Below are 22,775 nucleotides of genomic sequence, written 5' to 3' on the forward strand. Positions count from 1 at the left end.
GCCCATAGAGCGAACTGCTGCGGGGTGATTAACAATTGGCTTAAACCGTGCCAAACAAAGTGTCGAAAAGCGAGCCTAAGCCAGAGTCACAGTCACAGCCACAGCCACAGACAGAACGCAGTCCGGATTGCTATCGTTAACCGTATTTGAGCATTGAGTACGGCCCAAGCCCAAGCGTCAATTGTTGTTGTTGTTCTTGCTGTTCGTCTACCTGCCCACGCGATCGTTCGTTCGTTCGTTCGTTCGTTCGTTCGTTTGTTTGTTTCTTTGTTGTTGTTGCTGCAAGAGATCAGCGCGGCATAGATTATAGTACGGCGAACTCCAGAGGGCTCAGAGCTCAGAGCCTCTGTTGGGATTTGTAGCCCAACATTGATCTGTTTACGGATTAAATAAACGCAGCAAACTGTTCGCTCTCCCTCTCTTTCACTCTTTGTTCTTTGCTCTGTTTTGTGGTTTTTTTTTTTGGTTTGGTCTATAGCATGACTATAACTTTCTCAACCAAAGCGCACACGCAAACTTCAAATCATTTTTATTTAAGCAGCAAATTTGTTGAAAAGCCTTTTATTTATTATTATAAACAACGAGTATGTCATATAAATTGCTTGGCATATAAATAAAATTTATATTTTATATTATTTATTTATTTTATTTATAAATTCAGCCTGAAGGCCTAGAATTAAATTCTACAATTTAAAAATATATAAATATATAAATTGCGCCACGTATTGCTTATGTAAAAATGTTTGTTTACATAAATATTTAAACTAAATTGTTGCTTTGCGTCTTACAGTTAAATAAGCAATTTTATGAGCTTAAATTTATACGCTTGCTATTAAGCTGATATAAGAGTCATAAATATTTAATATATTTTTAATTTGATTTACAATAATGTAGCATATTATGCTTTAATTATTATATATAAAAATTGTTAAATAAATTGTGTTTAATACTTAAACACAAAATTAAAATAACAACTATAATTGTTATGCATTTTAAATATACAATTTTTAATATACACAATTAATTTATAAAACTTAAAAAAATGCATAGCTTATTTGCTTTGCTACATAAATTGTTTTTAATATTTAAAATCAAATTAAAATAAATTATTTTTAGTATACAAAACAAGTTGTTGCATAAAATAAAATTAAAAATATTTGTAGCTTCATTCTTTAAGCAACAAATTTAATTTGTTACACTTTCTTTCAATGTAGCAAAATAAATAAATTAAAAAATAGGCAAATTAAATTCATAACTAGAGCATATGCAAAACTATTGCAAATATTTTGTTGGCGCCATTTTGTTGCTGCTGCTGTGTGTGTGTGTGTGTGTGTGTGTATGTGTGTGTGTGTGTGTGCGTTTCTTTGAGACACCTTTTGGCGACCCTTTTTGGCAGGCGCGTTGAAATGAAAGAATAACAAAAAAACACACGGCAGCAAAAGCAACAAAAACAACAATCAAATGAGAAGTAAGAAGTATACACAGCGCATAGGCTAAGGGCAGTGTGGTTGAGTGGGGGGGGAGGGGGGTTTGCAACTTGGTATCAATTTCAGAAACAACGATAACAATAAAATGAAAAGAAAAAAAAACGAAATAAAAACAACAACTGAACTGAACTGAGCGCATTTCAAAAATATATGCTACAATACATATGCAAACACACACACACACACAGAGCTATGTGTGTGTGTGTGTGTGGCAGGCTCTATGTAAATCCTTTTTGGCACAGCTCAACGCGTTTGCCGGGGCGCGTTTGCTACAAAATCCTGTTGCTTTAGGCAACAATGACGTCGACAACAACAACAACAGCAGCAGCAGCAGCAGCAGCTCTGCCTCTGTCTATGTATGTGTAAAAAAGGTCCTGCGCTTAAAACCAACATGGCAAAAAGGATCACTTTACAAATGCCCACAAATGCGGCCGGTTTTGATGCCCATTGCGACTTCACTAAGCAAATTGTTGTTGTTGCCGCTTTTATTGTCGCTCGCTCTGCTCTGCTCTGTTGTTGTTCCAAGCAGCATTTGCCACAAGCGACAAGCAACAACAACAACAACAACAACAACGACAATAGCAACAAACCACACATTGTTGCCCAAAAGGTAAAACGTACGCGTTGAGAACAAACCAACCAAAAAAACCAAAAGCAGCCCTCCCCTCTCCCTCTGCTCAGCGCTCTCCGCTCTGCTCTGTTTTCTGTTTTCTGTCTTTGGCAACTGCCTTGTTTCTTTGGCTTTATTTGCGTTGCCTTTGTTGCCGTTGCTGCTCGTAATGCCAATCAAAACAATGTCTCGAGTCTTGGCAGCAAAAAAAATAAGACAGCGAACTTGCAGGGGAAGTTTCTCTTGGGGGTGTGGCATGCTTAAAGTCGCTGCATGCAACCAATAAGACTTGTTGAGGCAGCAGCAGCAGCAGCAGCAACAAATTCAAATCAAGCGCAGCACAACATTTTTAAGCACTTTAAGTTAAATATTAATTATGCATTTATTAGAAATATTAAATTTAAAGCATTAAATAGTAAAATAAAGATTTCACGCTCAAATATAAATTATGCATTTATTAGAAATATTTCAATGCATATTAAGTTGGGAATGAAACGTGAGTTTAGACTTAAGGCATAGAGCTATTAAATTGCAATTAATATTGCTAACAATTAAATATTTAAATAGTTACTTGCAGCCAATAGTAATAAAATAATTGTAATTTTTAATTTATTAAGCAAGTTTATCAAATGCCATAAATGCTTTTAGTTTATTTTAAAACAATAAAATTGCTTTAAACAAGCTTTTGGCATATAGCAAACTTAAATTTTATATATATTTTAGTATTATTATTTGATTTATAGTAAAATAGTTGAGAATTAACGATACCCAAGCACAAGTACAACAAAAAAAAATAATTTAATAATTTAAATAGTTCAGTTCAACTCAAATAATGTATTAAAAATTATTTAAAAATGTTTTTTTTTTTTTTAATATTTTGGGCAATAACTAATTAATCGAAAGCAACAACAATTGCAATAAAATCATAAAATGCACAAGTAAATCAAAAAAAATTGAATAATTTAAATAGTTTAGCTATAAAAAACGGCATGCATTGAAAATTATTTTTCAATTTTTTTGCAGAATTATTTTGTCTAGTTGCAAATATTTTTAGCAATAACTAATTAAGCGCAGTCGTCAACAATAAAGCAATTAAAACATAATGTGCAGACTTTAAGTGCAAATATATATTTGTTATTAATGAGTTAAGTTGCAAATAAGTGTTAAAAGTCATAATTTAATTTAATTTAAGTGCTGCCAGTCATTTATTAAAAAAAAAGGCATCAAATGTTGTTCTGCATTAAAATGCTGAACTAGTTTAATAAGCAAGAGAAATAAATTTATATTAAATTTATATTAAGACGAAATTCGCTTCAATTTCAGTTGCTATAAAAGTCGAAAATAAATTGGCTTTAATTGTTAATAGGCATTTAAGCCAAGTAGAAGAAATTGCTGTTGTCTGTTGGCATTTGAGCGACAATTGCTGAGCGTCACGTCAAGGTCAGCGCCTGAACTTGAGCGAGGCGCGCCGCCCATTTGGACTTGGCTAGTGACATTTAGTTCTTTGTATTAATTTCGATTTTGTGTATTGCGTGCAACATTAAAAATGTATAAACAAATACAAAGCAAGCGCGCACACTTGGCTGGAGTCAGTGAAGTGGAAAGCACGCATAGCACCCCACCCACCACCCCCCCCACCCACTGGCCACATAGAGCGCACTTAATTTGTTGTTTCTTTTTGCTTGTTGTTGCAACCCCGCTGACAAATGAAGTTGCTGCTGCCACCCACAGCCCACACCAGCTGCACACACCCAACACACCACAACCCCCCACCCACCCACCTAAGCGGCCCCTTTTTGTTGGACTACTTCAGTAGCTGGTGGCGGGCGTGGTGCGCTTTTCATGCTTTGATGCGGCGTCACAAATTGTTGTGGTATTTATTGTTATTGTTGGTTGCACCACCCCCCGCAACACACACAAAATAGTGGCACAGTTGAATACACTTGGCGGCGTTGCCTTGGCTTTAACTTTACCGTTAGCCGCGTTATCTGTCTGCAACATTCTTCGCTTGGCCGTCAAACAAACTGAACTCAACTCAACTCAAACTCAAACTCAACCGAGTTCAGTTTCAGCTTCAAGTGTCAAAAACAGTTCGCGCAGTTCGCATTGCGCGACTTTGACTTTGAGCTGTGACAGCAGCGGCAGCGGCAGCGGCGTTGGCAGCAGCGCATGCCACAACAATTGTTGCAACACTTGACGCTGCAGTTTGCACAACATTCAGCGCAAAACAGCAACAGCGACAACGACAACGGCAGCAGGCGTTGAAGCATAAATTGCATGACAAATAAACCTGCCACTGCCACTTGCCACTTGCTACAACAACAACAACTATGCAATGCGCAAAATGACAGCAAACAAAAGCCAAGCAAATTGCTCTGGCCCAAGATGCGTGGCACTGTAACAAAAGCAACAACAACAGCAACAACAACAGCAACAACAACAACAACTGTTTGCACTTTTTGGCTTTGTATGGCAGCCACACCCACCGCCCAACGCCCATCCCAAGCAGCCCAACTCAGCAACAGTCCACACTTGCCACTGGACAAAGCGCTTGCCTCTTGGCAACCATTAACTGCAACTACACACACACACACACACATAATTAAACAAACTGTGTGTGTGTGTGTGTGTGTGTGGTGTGTGAAAGAGATAGCAAGGGAGTGAACAGTAGCACATCAACGTTGGCTTAAGCTGCTTTAAAGCCAAGCGGCACTTTCTCAATAACTTACAGCTGCGCAATTAGTTACTTCACTGACTACCAGTAAACAGCTGTGGCTGTAAAAAACATAGAAGAGATACTAAAAATATATTTCCAAAATAATTTAGTAACAACAAACTAACAATTAGTTATCAATATGTTCAACTATTTTGTAATGTCTGCAAATCGGTAAACTAAAAAAAAAAATGCATAATTTTTAATTTAAGCATTGCAGCTCACATGCATTAAATGAAAATATTATGAACAATTTGTTTAGCATATTTCTTATATCTTATTTTATTTATTGATAAATTATTTAAAGTGCATCAAATAATATTTTGACAGCTAGTTTAAGTGTTGCCTAATTTAGTCTGAACAACAAAATCAACAACAACTGCAGCTACTAATCGCACTGAGCGCTCTCTCTCTCTCTCTCTCTCTCTCACACACTTAAATTGAAATATATGTAAATATTATTATAAGCAATAGTATTCAAAAGTACACTTTATTTACTTTGCAGTCTAACAAATATTTTCTTAGCAATACTGAAATTCAACAATAGTAAAAGTTGCTTAATTTAATGCTCAACAAGAACCGTCTCAACAACAGCAGCTAGCTGGATTAGTCCTACATTCTCTCTCTCTCTCTCACACACACACTTAAAATGAAATATGTGTAAATATTATTATTAGCAATAGTATTCAAAAGTACATTTTTATCTACTTCTAATATGTTTTACTTAAAATCAATTAAAAGTATTTACTTTGGACTAGTACTACATTCGCTCTCTCTCTCTCTCTCTATCTCACACACTTACATATACTAAATGCATTAAATATAAATATTATTATTAACAATGGTATTCAAAAATACATATATTTTACTTAAATGTTTTATCTACAATCTCTTAAAGACTATAAAGTAAAGTAAAATTTAGTTGAACAATACTAAAAGTTGCTTAATTTTTATCTCTCTCTCTCTCTTACACTTGCAACTTACTTTAAAACATTTATTAATTTCTAAGCATTGCATTATAAATTCATTAATTATTAAACAAAGCACAGCAGCTTACTGCGCTTACGGCTACTTCATTAAAATTGCCATGCAATGCAAATTAAATGCAATTTTAAATGACGCTAAGAAATTAGCACTAAAATTAGCCAGCAGCCTGCAGTTTAGTTTAGTCAACACTCAGTCACTCTCTCTAGTTTAGTCGCATCAGCTGGCAGCGCTTGGCCGTTTAAAGTTTGCACAGTGGCATGCCACAGGCCCCAGCGCATTGACAGGTTTCGATTGCATAACCCAAAGACTCCCCCCCCCCCCCTTAACTGCTGGCTGCAACTTTTATAGCTGTCGACTTGTCGAGTTGTCGTCGCATTGGCGTTGCTTGCATAATTCACAAGAGCAACAGCAAGAGCCACAGCAAACAAGTGTTTTAAAGCTCAGTTGGAACAGCATCTCATAGGGGATTAGAGACGTCACAGACTAAGCTGAGCTTGCAACGTGTGCGAGCGAGAAAGCAAATGTAATGTCAACGTACGTTCGTTGCTAAATCCTCAACTCAGCTACAGTCAAATGTATCTGTATCTTTAGCTGCGTGTGTGTGTGTGTGTGTGTGTGTGTGTGTGACAATTCAAATCAGCAACGCACTGACAGGAATTAACCTAATTTTACAGCCAACAAACTTGAGCCGCGTCCAGCGTCAGCGTCAGCGCCTCGCAAGTTGCTGCGCCGCATGAATGAAAATGACGGCGACGCTGACGTCGCTCAGACGCTGACGCTGATATGCTGTGGATACGCTGCTACGTTGATTCGTGAATGGTGACGACTCACGTATATACGCATTATATGCTTCTTCTTCTTCTTCTTCTTCTTATTTGCTTGCCTGCCTGCTCTCGTATGCACTCATGTAGAAAATCCAGCGATCTGTTCCACATTTTTCATGCCGCATACACGTCGTTGCCCCTTTGTCCCCGCTGCCTCTCTGTGCTGTGTGTGCACTTAATAGTTGGCCATAAAAGCAGCCAAGCCAACTCCGCTCACATTTCACTGCCAGTGCAGCAGCCTCAGCCTCAGCATCAGCCTCAGCTGCGCCTGTTTTTGGGGGCAGCCCCTTGGCTCGGTCTCGGCCTCGGTCTCCGTCTCGGGGTTGAGCCAGCAGCCGAGTCGATTTTTCTGCATCGTGAACCACATGATGCAAAACTAATTCGAAATTAATGTGTGTGCGCTTTGTCTAAGTCCTTGCTTTGCTCTTTTATTTTGGGGTGAGTGCGTTACGGCTGGGGAGGGCGGCCACCCTCGCTCGCTCACAAGCCACTTGTCAACCTCAACAGAAATAAATAGCTCAAGGTGCTGGCTGCAGTTAAAGTTAACAGCATAATAAATAAATAAATAAAGTTTCGCAGCTTTGCGATATATCGTAGCCAAAAGTATCGCATGCTATATATTTTTACATTTTTATTGTTTAATATACAAAGCAGCATTTGTTGCTAAAGTTATATTTATTTTCGAACTCGAATTCGAATTATAAATTTATTTATTATGATTTATATATATATTGCTATGGCATAATTTGAAATATAATTTGCTTGTGAAGCATTTTTTTCGATTTCGAATTCAAATTATAAAATTCAACTGCCGACGAGCTTTTATATATTATAATTTATATATATTTAACTGTGCTATAGCAAATGTTTAAAACATCATTTTCTTCTGATGCATTTTTTTCGATTTCGAATTTGAATTATAAAACTCTGTTTATAACAAGCTTTTCTTTATTATGATTAATATATATATTATGTGTGCTATAGCATAAAATTTGAAATATAATTTGCTTGTGAAGTAATTTTTTTCGATTTCGAATTCGATATATGAAACTAAGCTGCTTATGAGCTTCTATTTATTATGATTTGTATATATATTTATATGCACTATATATTGCTTACTATATATACTTTTTCGAATTCGAACTCGAATTATAAAACATTGTTGCTAATGAGCTTTTATATAGATTTTTTTAAGCTTTCACTAACAATTTACAAGCATAATTTGTTGCATATATTCGTATATCGAATTCGATTTCGAATTATACGCTGTTGCTTTTGATGAGTTTTTGATAGCATGCATAATCTATATGGAGCGACTGGTAACGCTGGTAGCTGCAGCTTAGGGTTGCTTAGTGTGTGCTGGGGGGGTGGTTGGGTCGAATTTGCTGACAGCAGCGCGACGACTGTTGCAAAGTTGTTGCGTTGGCCAAACATCGCACTTGACTATGCAAACAAGCAAGTGGGCGCTTGTATTGAGGGCATGGCCTTTTGTTTATTTATCTGCGCTGTCTGTCTGTCTGTCCGTCTGTCTTCACTGTTTGCTTGGCTGTCAGTCAACTGTATGGGCTCAAGGCTCAAGGATGCTGCTGCTGTTGCTGTTGCTGTTGCACTTGTGCGTCTTCCTTGCCGGCGGCTGCTGCTGTTTGCTGCGCACAAACATTGGCCGTGGGTGGCAGCAGCAGCAGCAGTTGAAAAAAAAAAAAAAATAGCATAATAGAATGCCAAAACTCAAATATATTTTTCTATATATATAGCAATGTGTTTGAACTTTTATGGCTGCCAGGGCTGGGGGGGTGGCTGCTGCTGCTGTTGCTGCTGTTTAGGGTTGTTCTCACACTGAATGGCATAATTGCTATTGCTACAACAACAATTACAAACAACAGCAGCAAGCAAACGCTAGAATTCTGTGGCAATCAAATGAAGTGTTCCTGAATGGTTTTCAAAGTTAATTTGAGTGATGCTTGAAGCACGCTTGAAGTTGCTGCCACTGCTGCTTGCCACTGCTGCTGCTGGTACTGACAACCCTCGAGTGAGTAGTGAACTCTCGAGTCTCTCTCTGTGCCCAACGGTCGCGTGTTTATTAACATGTGTTAACAACAACTTAAAGCGCCCATATGGAACGCTCTAAGCATTTTATTGCAAACGTTTTTCTACTTTTGGGTGGGTTTACCCTTAACTCAATTTTCTTTGTCAACTAGCAACATGTAAGCGATGCTGGTAAACACTTCAAAATTATCGCTTGCTTCACTTTTTTACTAGCTCAACTGCTATTGTTAAAAAACAAATGCAAGTGGCAACACCTGACGCAAGCGATATTTTCAAAGCGATAACTTTGAGTTCTCATGTAAAAATTCTCAGTTAAGACGTTTTCAAGCCTTTTGATAGTTAAAGCAAAATATGCAATAATGTTAAATGAACCAAACAGCGTTGAATCAAAGTTTATTTAATTTATAATGCAACAAGCTGTCAAATTATTTTTTAATAATATTATTTAATATTTTGCTATAATGCTTAAGCTATGTTTAGTTATGTTTAATGTCGCGAACTCGAAGCTTTTGCTCCAAGAAATGTTAACAACATATAAATATATTTTTTTTATATTATTTATTTACAATTGTAAGCTTTATATTGCGTCTTACGCTTAGCTAATTATGTAAATAATAAATAAGAAAATCAAAATCAAGTTCGTACTGTTAGTTAGTTAGTTAGTCTAAGCTAACTAAAAGCAGCGCTTTATTTTTTATTATGAGCAGAGTCCTTAGCTTGAACTTGCAGCTTGGCACATTTGAAACGTCTGTCTAAGTTGCTCAGCTGAGTGAGTTCTAAACGCTGCTTTAGCAATTAAACTGTGGCATGTGGCATGCTGTGTGTCTGTGTGTGTGTGTGTGTTGCAAGCTAAGCTGCCTCAAGTCTGCAATGCTCTGACAGGTGGCTCAAGCTACAGCTGAGCTAAGCTGCTGCAGCTGAGGCTAATGACTCCTTGCAACAGCAGACGACGGCGCAAAATGTGGCAACAAATCAAATCAAATGAAATGAAATCAGTACGCCCAACCCCCAACCCTCGCTTCCAAGCTAAGGGTACAACGCAGTCGCATCTGCTGCGGATTAGATTATGCATAATAAAGTGTAATTTATTTTGGGCCAAACAAGAAAATGCGAGCAAGTGGCTGAGCGCACTCCGGGGACGACACGAGACTCTCAGGTCAGAGAGCTACACAAGCTTTCCCCAGAGAGATAAGCGAGCGGCACAGATTTGTTGAACGACAAACGAATCGAAGTTGAATCGAAGTTGAGTGAGTGACACGTTTCAACGCGTTGGCTCTGGGCCGCTATGCACTGCTCTGCTCTGCTTATCTGGAGCGGCAGCTTCGGCAGACGACGCGTGTCAGCATTTTGCATGCCACATGAGCTGGAGCAGATGATAAGCAGGTCCTGCCTGCTGCCTGCTTGCAGATAAAGTCCTTGCGCCATTGCTTAATCAACTTATTCGAGCATCAGTGCCAAGCAGCAAACTGCAGTTGACACGTGCCTCAAGCACAGAGCGAGAGCGAGAGCGAGAGTGAGAGCAAGACCTGGCAATGGGATTGGGAAGGCTTTTGGGCTACTTAGAGCATGAAATGGCGACACGTGACCTCGACACAGACACAGAAAACGTGCGGGGCGTCGTTTTTGGCTTAGGCCAGCACAAATATTATTTATTGCAATTGTATTTTAAGTGGCTAGAGAGCGGGCACACCCCCCGCCCCCGCCCCCCACTTCACCTAACTACATATTGTTAAGCAATTTGTTTTCAACTCAATCTCAATCGTTTTTATACTCTTTATACTCTTTACAGACTCATTAATGGGCTCGGCTAGCGAAGATGAAGACGACGATGATCCGCCACATTTGCGCGGCCCGGCGCTGGGCTTGGGCGTACTTGGTCCGAATGGCCCCGACTCAGCGGGTGGACCGCTGGGCAACTCGGATATATCAGTACAAAGCATGAGCACCGATAGTAAAAATACGCATGACGATTCCGATCAGGTAGAGTTTGTTTCGTTGTTTCGTTATTTGGCTGTGGCTGCTTTTGAAACAGACCGCCACATCAGTTTGATTAATGATTGGACGAGCTCCACTGCTCACTCCTCACTCCTCACTCTCTCTCTCTTCCATTTTGGTTGGTAACTGACTTTCATTCATTGTTTCGCTTGTTTCGTTAGGGCTCCTTGGACGGTGATCCCGATGGACGCGGCGATTCACAGGCGGAGAACAAAAGTCCCGACGATGCCAACGGCTCCAAGCGACGCGGACCCCGCACCACCATCAAGGCCAAACAGCTGGAGGTACTGAAAACGGCTTTCAATCAGACACCGAAACCGACACGCCACATTAGGGAACAACTGGCCAAGGAAACGGGACTGCCCATGCGCGTGATACAGGTGAGTAGTCGTCCACCCAACACCCCACTTTACAACAACAGCAACAACAACAACAACAACAAAACCCTCCGCACCTCGACTCGAGGTTGAAACAATTTCCAACATGTGCTCAGGCGTAACCGAAATGCAACTGTCAGTTGCGGTTCAACAACAATTTGTTCTACTCTCGAATAAAAAAAAACAAAAACAAAACCTCAACTGAACTCGCACCTATGCTATATAGTCGCTATATAGTAAAGCGCTGACTTTTTGCGCATTTTTGCGCTATGTTTACTTTGTCGCTGAGGCGCGGCCACAAAACTTTGACCAACCAACTTGGCTTTGGGTTTTTTTCTTTCATTTTTTTTTTTTTTTTTGGTTTTGTGGGTTGCGCTGTCTGCGTTTCATCAGCATAAAAAACGCATAAATTAAACGCGTTCGGAGTGGCAAATGTTTAAACTAAAGCAGAGCAAAGCTAAAAAAAAATAAAAATAAAACTAAGCCAAATCATAAAAATAGTCGGACGCGATTTTTCAACGTCGTTTGCCGCCGCCTTGCAACGCTTCATTGCTTAAGCTTGTCGCTCTCACTCGCTCTGTTTGTGGTTTTAGCGCAAAAATGTCAGTAAAAGTTACCAACAAATACAATTAAAATTTATGTTTAGGCGGGGGCGAGCATAAAAAACGGAAGTTCATTGTGCCCACAAACAAAAAAGAACCACAAGTCAAGTATGTGAGAGCCCAAAAATGAAATTATGAAAAAATTCTGCAATCTGCTTTTTTGCTTTTAACGAGCTTGAGAAGCGCTGAGAGCGGCGCATATTAAATGCAAATGTTAACTAACATGCAATGCCCCAGCCGCGTCTAATTGCTGTTGAAAAGCTTAAGTGGCCAACAAATAGGGATTAGCTATAGTAACCCCCACCCCCACCACCACCCCTGCCCATGTCCCTGTCCCTACGCTTGGGTTGATCAGCAGTTGCAGCAATTGCTTAATACAGTTAACACGCTCTCTGGGCCTGGGCCCAGAGGCAGCTGCTGTCAAAGGCAAATCCAGCAGGCAACATATGCTGCAACAGCTTCATCATTAGCGTGCCGCATGTTGCAAGGTGCACACAATTTTCAACAGGTTTGTCTAACAAATGCTGCGACGCCCCCGCCCCTTCTAGAGCGCACAGCTGTTGACTGCGAGTACAGTAGACAAGCGCTATGAGCAACTAAGCTGAGCTAAAAAATTAATTTAAATTTATTTTATAATAATATAATTATTATAATTGCAATGAAGAGCATTAAAGTCGTTTTATGAATATTGTAGCTGTTGGTTTATTAAAAATGAATTTGTTAAACGCTTTTGCTTAATATATATTTGTATATAAAAGCAAGTTAACTAAATTAGCAACTAAATTAAAAATTAATGCAATTTGTTAAGCGCAGCTCTGTCAATTTTCGCTGATTATTTTGCTCTACTGCTTAAAGTTGAATTGCGAATTTAGCAGCTTTGCTTAATATTTAATTTAAAATAAAAAATGTAGTTGTCATTATATAAATTTAAGTTTTTTACTTATGGTATTTTGGCAATAACTTAAAATTTTGACAAGTTTGTTTAAACAAATTTTATATCTGCAAATGTAGCTACAATTTGTTGCTTATAGTGAATGCTTACTGTATATCAATACAATTTGAAATGCGTTTTCCCACATACAAAAGACCGCAGCGTGTCATAGGGACAAGCAAATGGACGGGATGGCCACAAGGAGAGAGCGAGATGAGGGGAGGGGAGGGGAATTTCGAATTGGGATTACGCATGCGCAACGCGCTTAGCAGCAGCAGCGCTGAACTGAGGTGCGCCGCCGCCGCCGCCGCCTTTGATGTGTCATTGGTTACAGTTAAAGGATATTTAGGCGCGTCTGTCTGCTGCTCCCTCCAAATGCGACAAGTGTGACACAATCAACACCTCTTTATGCTAGAGAGCCAAACGAGCGGCTGCCAGTTGCTGCTCCAGTTCTCCAGTTCTGGTTGCCCCTCTTCAAATCTAAACGAAAGTGACAAATGCCAACGCAAGTTGAAGTTGAAGTGCAGCGTTGACTTAATCGCCTTGCAGCTTACACACACACACACACACACACACATACACATGCAGCGCTGCTGTCAGCATACATTATGTTTTGCAGCTTCATTATGCTGATATATATATATATATATATATGTTTTTTTCGCTTGTACTTTTGAAGACACTGACAGTTGCCTGCACTGACTGCAATCAACAGTATCCAATGACAAGTTGTCAGTCAGTCAGTCAGTCTGGCAGCTACTAGGAAATGCAGCCTAGGCGCGCCTTTAAGTAATTCGAGCATCAAAGAGTTTTGTCCAACGAAAACTGTCAACGACCAGCAGCAGCAGCAGCCTCTGAACTACCAAATATCAAATCAAACGCCTGCAGCAGCTTCACAGCAGGTTGACTTTATTTTAAATAAATTCTCAACGTGCATGACACAGCAAGTTCTTAAGAACTTTTGCCGCTCAACGCACAGCGGGTTGTCGTCAGCCCCCCACACCTCAGCACTCCCCCATTGCGTAATTTGCATAGCTCAAGCGCTTCACGCATTTGAACTTTGACATGACAGCTGACCAGTCGCTGCTGCTGCTGTTTGCAGCACAAAAGCCGCAAAGCAAATAAATCATTGCCATGTTTTCAACATAACTCAACTCTATATAAACTCAAGCTCATCAGCACAATGAGCCCATAACAATAACAATAATACGGCAGCAGCGGCCGCAAAAACTTTTTTATTCCGCCTTTTGTTTATGTGGCCGACAATTTGTAAAGCGATCAACTCATCATCAACAAATCTATGCGAGCGGCTCAGTTGCTAATGGGCTTGGGCCTGAGCTCAAGTCTTTATGACTCGAACTGAGCCGATTGCCTGCGCCCAGATAAATGTCGTTTAATGAACCTGCCAAGTGCCTACAGAAAAAATAAAAATTAATGCTGGTATTTACATAAACTAACAAACTTTAAAGTTTAAGCAGCAATTGGCTTATCTAGCTGCAAGCATTTGAATTGATCTGCTGCCTTATATTTATTATATAAATAATGTTATATTTTATTAACATTTATATTGCTTTTTAATTTGGCAGACAACAAAAATAAATTAAGTTGAGCTATGCGCGTTTGATAAGATTTGGCTTCAAATTTCTTAAGGTTTTTGCTTAAATAGAAATAGAAAATAAAAATAGCTTTATTATTATTTGCATTTATATAATACTTAAGCTTAAGTGCTAGCAAAAAAAATAAATAAAAATAATTGTTTATAACAATATTGTGCACTTTTCGTCTTCGTGGCTTCAGCTGCCAAAAAAATTTGAGTGCTTAGCTTAATAATAATTCAGATTTATATATAAGCTACTACCAAAAACTATAAAAAAAAAACATTATATAATACTAAAATTTATTGTATTTAGCACTAGTTGCTTTAATAAATTTGCTAAGCATTCAAAATTAAGCAGCATAAAAAAGTTTTAAGCTGCAGCACTAAATACTTAACTTAAATGAGCGAGTGAGATAGCAATACACTTGGCATTTAGAAGAGTTCAGCACTCGTTACTTGGCTTAGCCACAAATCCAAAGTACTTTACAAGCTCAGCTCGCTCCAAGTCGCTCTCAAGCCAAAAGTCTTGCTCTAAGCTCGTGTGACTTTCAGTAGTTTTCAAGTTTTTTTTTTGGTTTCGGAATTATTTTTTGGTTTTAATGCGTGCGCTCCATTTACGCCAACGTTTTAAAGCGGCGACGGCGGCGGCAGCGCACAAACTAAGCTTTGAAAAATTATAAACAAATAAAGCGCAGACAAGAGCCAAAAGTGGTGGAGGAGGAGGAGGAGGAGGAGGAGAATGGATGCGGCTCGTGGGCCGGTTTCGGTTAAGTCGAGGGGGCTCCGGTTAATGTGGCGTGCGTTTGGCTGGCGCCACTTGGCGACGATCAGATACAAATACGAATATACATGGGGCATAGATACAGATACATATGCTCAGGTCTCGGGGCTCGGGTCTGGGCTTTGCGGATGTGTGAGAGACGGAGCAGCCGGAGCAGCGACATTTGTCAAGTGTCTAGAGCATGCAGAGGCGTTTATTTGTCAACAGAGACTCGAGAGCATTTCAAGTTGATTTACATTTTGTTGTTATCAGAGCAGCGATTTATAATAATTTTTGGTAGACGATTTTTAATTTCAAACTTGTCGTTTGGCCGCACGATTTGCATTTTGGGCCACGGAAGTTGACAAAACCCAAAAAGCACAAAAAGAAAACCAAACGTAGAACGAACGTGTGTGTTTTATATAGTTTGTTGGTTTTGTTGTTGATTTGTTTGATTAAAGTGGCGTTAAAACTGCTGCACTAATTAGTCAACGATTTGGTGAACGACGCTTTTATTAATTGAGCGGAAATTGCGTTGATTGCATTTGACATTTATGGCAAAAAGAGAAAGAGAGCGAGACTTGACTTAATTATGTTATCTAAGCTAAGCTAAGCTAAGCGCCTAGACAAAAGCAACAATTAGAGCTTAAAGCCACAAGCATTAAAACCCAAACAACAAAAGCGGCTAATTTAACGCATTTACACGAAGGCAGCAACAGCAGAGAGAGGAGAGAGCGGAGGAGAGCGAGAGAGGAGAGAGGCGGGGGGGGGCATGAGTTGAATAAAAAGGCAGCAACATTATTTGGGGGGGGTCTTCGAAGTTTGAAATTATAATTTCAACAACTCATCAGGTTGCCATTAATTCTCCAGTCGCAGGCACTGGCTGGCGCCTAGAAAAAATGTAATTCACATTGAAATCGAAACCGCATTGAACAAACTGAAACTGAAATATATATTTCAAAATAAATAGTTGCTGCGTCATCATGCGGCTCAAGCAGCCAATTTCTTGAACCCTTTTCGACTTCGACTGACTCACTGACTGACTGACTGACTGACTGACTGACGATGAGCGGCGGCGGTAACACCTACTAAACTATGGGAAAAACAACAGCAGCCAGTCGCAGTCCCAGTCCAAGTTAATTAACTGCTAACTCTCTTACTCTGCAGGCTCAATTCACGCCTCAGGTTTTTCAACTTCAGAGTATCTTTAAGTTACTGTATCTATGTCTTTATCGCTAGTGCAGGGCGGTGTAGCTTGGTAGCCGAGTCATCAGTGTTCAATCGACGTTTGTTCGAGGGCGTGACGCGTATGTTTGCCAAAACGCCAAGTCATAGCCAAAAAAGAGAAAAACAGAAAACAAGCAAATGAAACATTCACCTCGACATGAACAAATCAAAAGCAAACTGCAGCGCACTAGCTACCAAGCTAGCTACAAGTGTAGGCAGCAAGAGTTATAAGCTATAGCAAGTTGAATTGACTAACTAATGCTAATGCAAATAATAAATGAATGGCAAAAGCTAGAAAAATATTTAGCAGTTAAAATTGTTTACTGATTACTCCAGTTGCAGCTCAAGTAATAAGTAAAAATTAAAATAAATAGACAGCAGCTGCGTAAGTTTAATGAAGCTCATTAATTCATGTTTTTAGCAATTAAAATTTTTATTTTGCATTTTTTTTATTTTTATTTAGAATATATAATTGCAAAAAGTCAATACGTATACGCAATAAAATTGAATTGGGCGTAGTCTTGGCGCTACTTTGGAACTAGTGTACAGAAATAAATGAAATAAGCCAAAATTGTAAACTAAGCTTAAACTTGTGACTGCCAACGAAATAATATAAATAATGCCCGAACGACCGATTAAGGGTTAAGCATTGAAGCCGCTTAGAGTTAACGCAATCAGAGCCACACATACAACAAATTATGTCAATCAGCGCGAGAATACGTGACACACATTTGCAGTCCAAGCTGCTGATGCCTCAATAAGCTCAAGAGAGAGAGAGAGAGAGAGAGAGGGGGGCGCACGCATAATGAGAGTGGGCGTAACTAAAAACTGAAACTGAAACCGAAACCGAAAAAACTTTGGGGCTCGAACTCGAACTGGCAATAAAGCAACTTTGACTTTTGACTGGCGGTGGTGCCCCACACTCAAATTATATGTTAAGCTGTGGCAGCTGAATCCCAACCCCACCCCCGCCCCCAAATATACGTTGCTGCCGTTTAACATAATTTGCTATAATTTTCAACACAACGCTAGGCCAAAGAGCTGCCAAGTGGCAGCCCAGCCCAGCCCAGCCCGCCTCCCCCTTTTTGGGGCAAAATGAACATTTCAGCAAGTCAAAAGCACAATAATCATTTTGTTATATTACGCTCAGCTCCACACAGGGTCTGAGGCCAGAGCCAAAGCTAAACGGCAACGGCAACGGCAACGGCAACAGCTACAGGGCCCCAGTAGTAGCTGGGCATAGCTTGGGGCTTCTCTGATTGCTACCACGATCATTATGTTACGTTGTTTGCCCTTTTATGTCAGAGAGCCCAAGCCTATAATTTAACTAAATGTTCAAATGCTGTTGCCGCTTAAAAGAAGCAACAACAACAACAACAACAACAACAACAAGCAACAAGAACTGCAAACATTTTTACGTTCACAAAATTGGAAACAAATTTCGATGCTCGATGCGCTCTCGTTGCAACCAAAAGTGCGGAAATAAAATATTAGCCCCATACACACAAATTACACCATTCAACAAACAATTTGGACGGCCAGGACAAGACACAAGTGAATGCATTTATAATATATGTGAGTTCAGTTGAATTGAGTTGATTGGCCAACTGAACTTGCAGTTTATTTTATATAAAAAATTCTAGCTAAGCGCCTAAGCTCAGCAACTGTTTTAAGCCTTTTAAGCTTATGTATGCAATAAATACGCAAGTTACATAACAAAGTGTATTTTAGTTTGGGTACACTGACATTTATTTTAGTTGAAGTTTGTTAAAAGCAAAGCAAGCTATATGTCGCTTAGGCAAATAATATATATAAAGAACAAATATAAAAGTTATAGAAACATCAATTTTTATAGTGGCAACTTTAGTTGATAGCAAGAGCAGTGTATATAAAATCAAAATAAATTATTACATTGAGCATTTTCTTTTGACATTAAATAAATAAAATAATAACAACTATGTGCAGTCTTCAAAACAACAATTAAACAATAAAGTTAGAGCTGCAGTAATAAATAAATAAATTATTATATTAAGCATTAACTAAGTATGCAAATCAAACAATCCAAGCCAAGTCACATTTTGAATTTGTAAGCGCTACAAAAATATTTTAAGCAAATATAGATATATATTTAATTATTTAATAGACTTTTTATTTTTAGCTTTTTAGGCTGCAGCAATTGAAATCAAACTACAAACTAAGCCAAAGTTAGAGCTGTCCTAAGCACTCATTAGCAGCAGCAGCTAAATTTTAATAAACGCTTAGTGCGCTTAACTAAATAGTGCAAATAATTTGAAGCTCTAAAGATTTTAGCTCAAAGTCTCTAGAGTTTGTGCAAACAAATTCAAAGCCCATTCGCTTTTGCTTTTGAACTTTGTTTTAGGCTTAGCTGGTCTGTCAATTGAGTTTTGATTGTCAGGCGATCAAAAAACTATATGGAGCATATATGCATTGATCTAAGCCTTACGCTCTTTACAGCTGTAGTTGCTTTCTTTATGCTTTAGGGGCCCCCACATGCAATTGACATTATTTTTTGCTGCTTTTCAATTTGCCATTTCTTGCTGCTGTGTGTGTGTGTGTGTGTTTTATTTTGTTGAACAATAGCACAAACATTGTGAATAACAGCAAGAGCAGCAAAAAGTTGAACAACTACTGCAACTAACTGTAGTAGCTGCAGTTAAAACAAAAGCAAAACATTTTTTTCTCGTTTCTCAACTGCATTTTCCTTCTTTTTTTTTTTGTGCTGTGTGTGTTTTGTTTAAGAGAGAATTGCACAGCACTGGCTGCAATATTTTCTTTTTACACTAACACACAACAACAACAACAATGAAAATTGCTTCACATAAGCTTTGGGCTTACAAGTGTATTCCGAAGTGGAACAAAGGCTTTGTTTATTTTTTATATACAAACGTTTTTTTCTCTCTCTGTTGCCTTTTCGTTGCTGTTGTTATGCATATGAAAATGAAAAATTATGTGACCACAGGGTCGCACACACACTCTCATATGTGTGTGTGTGTGTTTGTGTCTAACCTCAGGCATTTTGGTGGGCGTTGTGTGGTTTAGTTGGTTAATATTGTTTGCATGTGGTTTTTATTTATTTTGGCGTTTGCCACAACAACAACAACAACAAAATATATATTTATATTTGCAAATAACAGTTATTCCGTGCTGTGTGGCAACATTGTTTACTTAAAATCAATGAGCTTTTTCGCTATATTTCATGTCATGTCGAGTGGCCCGACTTTAGCTTAGAATCACACGCTTCACTTTCAACTTTTCGCTACGGACTTTTGGCATTAGCTGTGGGACTGAGCGGCAGCACAGCATGTTACTTCCTTTTTGGGGCATGGCACCCTGTATATATCCCTTTCAATCCCATTAGCTTAGGTCTCTCCGCACTCACTCGCGTTTTTCTCACCGATCACAGACGTTTGCTGATTTTCTAGCGAAATTCGTTGCGGCCAAAATGTCAGTTTTATAAATATACAAAAGCTGAAGCTGCTGCCAACTCATATGCATGTCTAGTTCATGGCTTGGGCCCTGGAAGTTCATAAAAAGACGCACGAATTCAAATGAACTCCCAGACAGCGCCGTCTCATCATTAAAATTCACGCTTAAATTGCCTCTAAGGTCGGCAGCGGGAACAGCTGCTGAGCTTTGGAGCACGGGTTGGGGCTGAGGCTGAGGCTGAGGCTGCGACTGCGACTGCACTGCTTTACCCCCAGCAGCAGTGCTGCACAGTTGGCCTTTTTATAGCTCGATTTATCCTTTTTTAAATCAATGGCAGTTTGCAAAGCTCTGGGCTGTTCCAAAGGAATTATTTAGGCAATTGCAAATAAAATTAAATTAATTATGCGCACTCAACATTTGTTGGCCACTGTTTGTTATAATAATTAAGCGCATAATTATAGCATTTAATGCTAGTTACTTCCAATGCTGCTCAAACTACAATGCGCTTAATATTTATAACTTTTGCTGTTGTGTGAATATTTAAAAATATTGCTAGCCTTTTATTTTTTTTTTTGTGGCCAACACTGTCGCACTGACAGCCTCAAAAATCTAAGCCAAATTCGTTGGAAACTATTTGCCAAAAAAATATTAAAAAAAAAAAGAGTTTTAAAAAATACAAAAACCAAACACATAAATCAAAAAAATTCATTGAGAAAATTTTGGCTTTACACACACACACACACAAAATAAAAGCGAAGCAAAATTAAGTCCAAGAGCTGCAAACTGTTTTGTTGACCGACCGCCTAGCAGCAGCAGCAGCAGCAGCAGCAGCAGCAGAAGATCATTAAAAAACGCGTCCAAGATATGAATATTAAAATGCCAAAAACACAGCAGCAGCAACAAGAGAGAACAGCAAGAAGCAGAAGAAGAGAAAAAAAAAAATAAATATGAGACAAAAGCGAGCGGCGCAGGCGAAAAGCGAAAAGGTGCCACTAAAAATTTTGAAATATGTTTTTATTTTATTAGTTTGCATGCTGTGCACGGTGCTTCTGGAGCACCCGAAACGACGTTGCAGAACGTCATAAAATAAAAAGGAAGAAGAAGCAGAGTGCTGAGCTCCACATTCGCCCCATTTCGATCGGAGCGCGCTGCTCGATCCGGCAAAACCAAGTGGCAGCGACTCTCGATCCAAATGGACGAGCGGCTAATTTTGCAACGGCCGCCCGATGTGGCGATGGCGGTAGCTTTGGAGCAACAACAATTAGACATGCGCCAGACTGAGCGACAGACAGACAGACAGGCAGGCAGACAGACAAATAAACGAAGCGAACACATCCCAACATCCCAACATCCCATAAATGTTACTTACTAAAGTCTTAACTCCCGCTCTCTCTCCCTCTCTCTCTCTCTCTCTCTCTCTCTCTCTCTCTCTCTCTTCCAGGTCTGGTTCCAGAACAAACGATCCAAGGAGCGTCGCATGAAGCAAATCACCAGCATGGGCCGTCCGCCGTTCTTTGGCGGTGCGCGCAAGATGCGCGGCTTTCCCATGAATCTCTCACCGGGCGGCCTAGACGATGGTCCCGGCTTTCCCTACTTTGCTGCAGACGCTAAATTCGAGTTCGGCTATGGTGGACCATTCCATCCGCACGATGGCCCCTTCTTTCCCGGCCATCCCGGCGGACCAATGCCTTTCAATGCGCCAGGTAATTATAATTATAATAATAATAATGAAAAAAGTTGGCAATATGGCAACAAAGTAATTGAGTAGCTAAGCAAATACTGGAGCAGTTCATTTTGAAATTTGCAACTCGAAAAATCTCTAGCTTAAATTCCAATTCTCAAATTCAAGTTCAAAGTCCAAAGGTGAATAACATAAATAAAATAAAATTTACAAAAATTAAAAATAAAATGAACATAAATTCAAAAGTATTTGATTCTGATAGATATAGAAAGTGAGAGTTTCGCAATAATTCGAAATAAATATACAATATAATTTATATATTTCTACAAGTACATTAAAAAAAATAGTGTACAGATTTCTCCAATTATTTAAATATAAATTGGCATATATATTTCTGTAATATTTGAAATATTTAAAGTATATGTAGATTAAAATATTTATTGATTTGAATGGAATTTATAATTGAATTTGAAATACATGCAATAGTTATTACATTTATATAACTATCTAATGTATTTGATATGTTTTATGTTTATATTAAAAAATAGGGTTACTCAACTCTTTAGTTAAGCCATTAGTTTAGTTACTGTTACTGTTACTGTTACTGTGAACTTATCCATGTAGCAGATACAAATTGACTTAGTTTTCTCAATGTGTCATTTTGTCGCTGCGACAGGTGGACCGATGGACCACAGTGGACCGATACCGATGGTGAATGAGTTTGGCCTGACGCCCGAGTCAACATTTCTGAGTCAGGCGGGTGCACCACCAATGCAGCTGCAATCAGCTGTGGGGCCGCCACCGCCGCCGCCGCAGAATGCCGCCGAGCATTTGTTGCAACAGGCGGCAGCGCAGCAGCAGCAGCAGCAGCAACAGCAAGCGGCACAAAATGCGCAACAAGCGCAGCAACAAACGCAACAACAACAACAACAACAACAGCAACAGCAACAAAATGGCCCGCGTACTGCATCACCCGAGTTCATGAGCTCAGCGAACTTTAGCGAACCGCAGAATATGCAAAATGAAGGGCTTGTTTGGTAATATACAAAACAGTTGGCAACGCGCCTGCTGTTCTACAAAAACTATCAGCAACAGCAACAACAACAACAATACGAATAACGGCAACAACAACAGCAAACACAAATAACAACTGTAAGTAGCAGCAGCAGCGCAGCAGCAGCAGCAGCAGCAATGACAAGCGTTGTCGTCGTCGTCTCTCGCTTGTCGTCACTGTGCCGCCGCCCACTGTGCGCATGTCGCACAGCTGTCGTCTCGCTCTAACGCAAGCGCTCACCCGCGCTGCTGAGAGCGAGAGCGCATTGTCGACTGCTGTCTGCTCGCTCGCTCATTGAGGAGAAATTCGTGTTGGCTCTGGGCCCCTCTGCCTAGCACTCCCCGCGCCGCTGTCTTTGGCCAAAAATAAATAAAACAAGCAAACCCTCTATATATATATATTAAAAACAAAAAGAAAACAACAAGTAATGAAAATGC

The 22,775-nt window shown here is 39.4% G+C and overlaps 1 protein-coding gene across 1 annotated transcript in view; it reads left to right on the forward strand.

Annotated features, from left to right (window-relative positions):
- The window catches only part of LOC108607165 (LIM/homeobox protein Lhx1), a 50,988-nt gene extending 28,553 nt beyond the window's left edge, over window positions 1-22,435 (forward strand). Inside the window, exons 4-7 of the mRNA XM_017997816.2 lie at window positions 10,457-10,647; window positions 10,824-11,042; window positions 21,045-21,306; window positions 21,961-22,435. Coding sequence (XP_017853305.2) covers window positions 10,457-10,647; window positions 10,824-11,042; window positions 21,045-21,306; window positions 21,961-22,325 — 1,037 coding nt within the window. The 3' untranslated portion in view covers window positions 22,326-22,435. The remainder of the gene's footprint in view (window positions 1-10,456; window positions 10,648-10,823; window positions 11,043-21,044; window positions 21,307-21,960) is intronic.
- Window positions 22,436-22,775: the final 340 nt, after the last annotated feature.

The sequence above is a fragment of the Drosophila busckii genome, chromosome X (genome assembly GCF_011750605.1).
Source record: "Drosophila busckii strain San Diego stock center, stock number 13000-0081.31 chromosome X, ASM1175060v1, whole genome shotgun sequence".
Taxonomy (NCBI): domain Eukaryota; kingdom Metazoa; phylum Arthropoda; class Insecta; order Diptera; family Drosophilidae; genus Drosophila; species Drosophila busckii.